Source organism: Mauremys reevesii, linkage group 6 (genome assembly GCF_016161935.1).
Source record: "Mauremys reevesii isolate NIE-2019 linkage group 6, ASM1616193v1, whole genome shotgun sequence".
NCBI lineage: Eukaryota > Metazoa > Chordata > Testudines > Geoemydidae > Mauremys > Mauremys reevesii.
Genome location: NC_052628.1, coordinates 91,349,278 through 91,355,380, shown reverse-complemented (window position 1 = coordinate 91,355,380; position 6,103 = coordinate 91,349,278). Strand labels below are relative to the sequence as shown.

At 44.1% G+C, this 6,103-nt stretch overlaps 1 protein-coding gene across 9 annotated transcripts in view; it reads left to right on the top strand.

Moving 5' to 3' along the window:
• TRPM3 (transient receptor potential cation channel subfamily M member 3) overlaps nucleotides 1–6,103 on the top strand; it is a 600,384-nt gene that overhangs the window by 540,745 nt on the left and 53,536 nt on the right. For 5 of the 9 annotated variants that reach the window (XM_039544760.1, XM_039544758.1, XM_039544756.1 and 2 more), the window contains exons 13-15: nucleotides 1,378–1,413; nucleotides 1,564–1,704; nucleotides 4,378–4,407. In XM_039544760.1, coding sequence (XP_039400694.1) covers nucleotides 1,378–1,413; nucleotides 1,564–1,704; nucleotides 4,378–4,407 — 207 coding nt within the window. The remainder of the gene's footprint in view (nucleotides 1–1,377; nucleotides 1,414–1,563; nucleotides 1,705–4,377; nucleotides 4,408–6,103) is intronic. The other 4 variants (XM_039544762.1, XM_039544757.1, XM_039544764.1 and 1 more) reach the window with 1 other exon arrangement.

Sequence of the window (6,103 nt, the reverse complement as noted above, 5' to 3'; positions counted from 1 at the left end):
TCATTTTTCAAAGCAGTGTATGACAAAGGAGCTGAGTAGCCCCCATTGGCATTAATGGGAGTTGTGTAGCAATAACCCTGTGCTGAAAACTTACCCTTTAAACCAGTGGTTCCCAAACTTGTTCGGCCGATCGCGCCTCCCAGTGGCCGTGGTTCACTGCTCGAGCCCAATGGGAGCTGCTGGAAGCGGCACGGGCCAAGGGTCATACTGGCCGCCGCTTCCAGCAGCTCCCATTGTCCTGGAGCAGTGAACCGTGGCCACGGCAGGTAAACAAATCGGCCCGGCATGCCAGGGGCTTTCCCTGCACAAGCAGCGGAACAAGTTTGGGAATCACTGCTTTAAACTGTCTTAAATCAAGTCCACAAGAGGGCAGTGTGTTAAAAAATCATCGAGTTTATATATTTACTCCTAAAACTCTAGATAAAACAGAACTGGATAAGAATCAGAATTACTTGATGCTCACCACATTCCTGGCCTATGTACATAAAGCAAAAAAAATAGGCACTTTTTGAGCCAGTTTCATGTTTTCTACAAAGCAGATGATGACATACCTCCTTGACTCTAACAAGTTTTTTAAAAGACTCATTTCAAGCAAAAGAGATTTAAGTCCACATTTAAGTGGGCACACCTTACTAATGAAACTTTTCCCCCCCTTCCTTTTATTTGATGAGTGCTAACTATTAAATAATGCAATGTAGGGAAGAAACATGCTTTTAGGAAATAGAGATCACAACTGAGGAGCTGCAAAGCCTCTGTTTGCAAATGATTTAGAGCAGGGGTTGGCAACCTTTCAGAAGTGGTGTGCCAAGTCTTCATTTATTCACTCTAAGTTAAGGTTTCGCGTGCCAGTAATACATTTTAACATTTTTAGAAGGTCTCTTTCTATGTCTATAATATATAGCCAAACTATTGTTGTATGTAAAGTAAATAAGGTTTTTAAAATGGTTAAGAAGCTTCATTTAAAACTACATTAAAATGCAGAGCCCCCCGGACCGGTGGCCAGGACCTGGGCAGTGTGAGTGCCACTGAAAATCAGCTTACGTGCCGCCTTCGGCACACATGCCATAGGTTGCCTACCCCTGATATAGAGCTTCCTTCACAATGGACTGAAAGAGAAGGCAGCCCAAATGGGTGCCAGTGCAAACATATTCAGCCGAAGAGATGCTGTGTGTGGAAAACATATTTCACAGAGAGACTAGAGTTCAGCAAGTGTGCTTGACCTTTAGGGAAATGCTTGGTCCTCACGTTTTTTGTTCTGCAGTGGTGTTTCTTGTTTCCCCCAGCAGAAGAAATTGAGTACTATTTTCTGACATTATTATCTTCTGTTACTACCAAGGATTACTGCACATTCTTATTTACTTATGTCTTCTTTCCAAGCGAGAATATCCAGGTTTCGGTTGGATCTATTTTAAGGTGAATTAATTAACCAGCATAATACATTCCTATGTTTCTTAACTAATTTGTATTTGTTTTACTCTAATATAGTTAGAGGAAACACTGAATGGTATCTGTACTAATCAGCTTTGTCTCTTTGTTTCTTTTCCTTTTTCTTTAATTTGATAGGGTAACCTACCTCCGGATTACAGGATAAGTCTGATTGATATTGGCCTGGTAATTGAGTACCTGATGGGAGGAGCTTATCGTTGCAACTACACCCGAAAACGGTTCAGAACCCTCTACCACAATTTATTTGGACCCAAGAGGGTAAGGAGCTGTATTTCTTTACCAGTAGTATTGCGATTCTGATGTCAGGCCCACCAATAGCAATTACGGGCCCCAGGGCAGAACAGTCAATGGGCCCCGACACGCACACAAGCTGCGCCCCCACTGACATTTTCACGGTGCTGCGCCTGCACTGGCTGATGCCCAGCGAGCTGCTGGCTGCACTGTTGGTCCCTAGTGAGTTGCCGGGTGCACTCTTCCGGCATGGCCAGGGCTTCCACATGCCCGCCCAGTAGGGCTGCCAACTGTCTAATCGCACAAACCCAAAGACCCTTGCCCCGCCCCTGCCCCACTCCTTACTGGAGACCACGCCCCTGTCCAGCCCCTTCTCTGAGTCCCCACCCCTACTCACTCCATCCCCCTCCATCCTCACTCACTTTCACCAGACTGGGGCAGGTGGTAGGGGTGCAGGAGAGAGTGTGGGGTGCAGGCACTGGGATGCAGTTTGGGTGTGGGGGGAGTGCAGGCTCTGGGTGGGAGTTTGGGTGCGGGAGAGGGTGCATGCTGCAGATTCTAGGAGGAAGAATGGGTGGGGGAGGGGTGCGCAGTGTGAGTTTGGGTGCGGGAGGGGGTGTGGACTCTGGGAGGGAGTTTGGGTGCGGGGTGCAGGCTTTGGAAGGAAGTTTGGGTGCAGGAGGGGGTGAGGGGTGTAGGTTCTGGAAGGAAGTTTGGGTGTGGGAGGGGGTTCAGACTCTGTGCTGGGGCAGAGGGTTGGGATGCAGGAGGAGGGCAGAGAGTCGGTGCTTACCTTTGGCACCTCCGAAAACCGACCGGCACACCCCTCTGGCTGCAGCTTCTAGGAGGGAGCCAAGGGGGTCTCCGTGCACCACTGGCACCTCCCCCACAGCTGCCATTGGCTGCAGTTCCCAGCCAATGGGAGCTGCAGAGTCAGCACTTGGGACGGGGGCAGCGTGCGAAGACCCTCTCCCCAGGGACTGCAGGGACGTGCTGGACACTTCTGGGAACAGCGCAGAGCAAGGGCAGGCAGGAAGCCTGCCTTAACCCCACTGCACTGCTGGCAGCAGCCAGGGGCCCCTGGGCCCTTTTAAATCACCTGGGCACCTGGGCAATTGCCCCCTTTGTTTCCCCCTGTCTGATGTGGTAATAAGAAAAAAGTGCTGGGAGTCAATTCAGTAAGGGGCTGAATTTTGGTAGATTTCTTCCCATCATAGGAGTTATAAGAGGAAGAATCAATACATGCATGGCATTTGCTGCTAGGATGCAGCTGCTGTTGGCCTGAGTCTAGGATAAAGATTGTTACAGGGTTCTAGTTTTTTAAAAAGCAACAATTCTCTCTACTGATTAGCAGTTCATTATGATCAGGGTTTTGTGCATAGCAGAGCAGCTGCCTCACTACAACCTAGGGAAAGTCAGCTCCTGACACTAGCTATTTTATGGGCTGGCTGCAGAAATTATTAGGTGAGGTTCTTTGGCCTGTGTTATGCAGGAGGTCAGACTAGATGATCATCATGGTCCCTTCTGACTCTAAAATCTATTAATATGAATCTGTGAATGGTTCTGATACAAAGCCTTATGAAGGCAATGAATGTCTTTCCATTGACTTTCATGGGCTTTGGATCAGCCCCTGTAATAGGTAGTATATTGCAGTTAGATTGAAAAAAAAATTGAATTGAGAGAGAGAAATTTCCCTGGTATGTGCTGAAACCTTTTTAAGTGGCATGGAGATTTCAGAACTGGAAAAATCATAACTCTAAATGGGCTTGATCCTACACTCCTTGAGTGCAAAGGGTGCAGGTTCAAGGCACAATTTTGTATTTTTTTATGTTATACTGCTGTGAATCTGGAGTAATTCGTCAGTCTTTATAAAACAAAATGATGTTCATTCTTGTCTTTAATGAAGTCTCTCCAGATTCACAGCAGTGGAACTGAAAGCAGAATTTGGTTGTCTTCCATGAAGCTTCTAGTTATAACGACTTCTCTTAGCTTACTCTCTAGCCGACACAGATATTTCCCATATGGGTTCACTTTCTAGAGACATATATGAGTATGACACTGATGATCTCATCCTAGCAGACACTGGTCCTGATAGTACAACAGCTGCTATGAAATGTTTTCATCCAAAGGAAAACTGGAGTCCTGCTGGGTTTGTTTGGGGCTTTTTTGCCAATTCCACCCTGGGGATGGCTTTTTTGTCATTTCTTTTTTTTTTTAAAAGTAGCAAAATGCACTCTTTTCTCTTCAGAGAAATGCTCCCTTCCCTCAGCCACTCAGTGGAAAAACTGTATAAATTAAGGCCTTGTAAACCTTGAGCCAGATTCTTGGTCCCTTTGAATTGCTGAAGCAGTGGAAAAAAAGGGGTGTATATCTGCTCTATGAGGAGATGGGAGAATCCCTGAGAGATATGTAGAGCCAGCAGAGTGCCCCCTCTTTTGCAGCTTCTTGTTAGGGGGGTTGTCAGATGAAGGGTACATGTCCAGAATGCAAATGAACTCCCGGGATCCTCAATGGATGGAATGGCCCCTTAGTGTCTGCTGCATCCAGCACAAATTAGAGCTGCTGTAACTTATGGTAGGGGCCAAACTTATGCCAGGAATCTTAGGGGAGAGGGGATACGTAGGATTATATAATTTTGTTTAAAATGTTGTTGGTATGGATAGGCTATATAATGGTTTATTAAACTCTCTTTTTGTACAGCCAAAAGCCCTGAAACTTCTGGGAATGGAGGTAGGTGACATGTAATAAATCTTAATGTTACATTCTCTTCCCTTTCTCACCAAATTCAGCAGCATTATACTATCTGAGACTTCTTGTAATTAATATATTTTAAAAGTTCCACAGATTTAGAACGAGAAGTTAAACACACACAAGGCTGTACTTTCCACCAAAGTAAATTGTTTATATAAATGCAAATAGAAAATCAGTTTCTCAGTATGCTTCCCCATAGACAAACTAAAAAAAAAAAAGGTGGGGGAAGTAAATCCTGTCGTCTCCAGGTCTCTGTTGGTGAAATTGGTACATATTGTTTTAAATAGTACAGTCTATTTGAAACCAGTATCCCAATCCAACAACTATAAAAATAGAAAGCTGTCAGAGAGGTCAAACAAATATAGTATGTGATGCCTAGTTCCCATTGACGTGGCTGAGGCTTTTGACTTTTTCTTTTCCCTTTGTAGAAAAGGCTAGAGGCAATTGTTTGGGGTGCAGGGAAGCACAAAATCCTACTTTGCCACTCCAGAATCTATAAATAGCAACTAGATGCCTTGCTGTCCTTAGCCAAATACCTGCTCCCACATCCGACAGCAATGGATAGATTACCACATTACATGAATGTTTCTGCTAAAATAGGGTCAGATGCACAAACTGTTATTCATATTGAGTAGTGCCTTGCTCCACAAATAGTCCTGTTTACTTCAGTGGAACAACATGAGGGAGAAGGTACTACTTAATGTGAGTGAGGGTATCAGAATCCAGCCCATGCCCATCAGGGCATTTGTTAACAATTAGATTGTTGTTTTTAAGTTTCAGTGTGAGCACCGTACTTAGTTGAATGTGAGTGGTTTGCACTTTTCAGAGTAGTTGTTTCAGGCTGTCTGTTTGCAGACTCAGCAAACCATTACTGCACTGTTTCATATTTCCTCAGATATTGAAGGTTTTCTTTACAACTATATGGGAGAGAAGCTTCTCTCTTTTAATGAAAACTTCAATTCTGGGGCATAATTCTGTGTCAAGTGATTGGATTCTGTAGCAAGTTTTGTGGCAACCTAATTATGGAAAATGTGGAGCACTGAGTATAGTTTTTTTTTTTTATTTTACATGCTATTTAGGCTGGAATTCTCAAAAACCCTCCACTTTGTCCTGTCTGTACTCCCAATACCATCAATGGGACCACTTTCACAAATCCCAGCCTTAATTATTTTGTAAATATCATTGGTTTATAACTGTTACTTTTATGACCACTTTTTAACTATATTTAATTGTAAACAATATTCAAATAAAGATTTTCAAAAGTAAAATATCTTTACTTGGGAACTTGAGATAGAATGGAGGGCATTAGTGTAGTGCAATGTCAATCTTCAATAACCCAACATCCTTCAGCCTCTGTAATGCTGTACACTGGCCCTTCAGAGAGCTGAGGTTTTGTATGATAAGTTTCACTTTCCTGCTAACACAAGGAGCAAAGTTCAGCGAACACAATCTGGGAACAAAAGGACAAAGGAAAGCTATAGGACAAGATGAGAGGACGGAAATAAACAGGACGGGCAAGCAAGAAGAAATAACATGGAATTGGAGGGGGAAAAGGGAGAAGAAAGGACACAGAATTGAAGGAGTGGGATAGTATGTGAGGAGAGAGAGGTTACCCCACTGATAAGATCAGGATGGGAGATCACTAAGAATGAGACAGAAGTGGGGAAAGGACAAA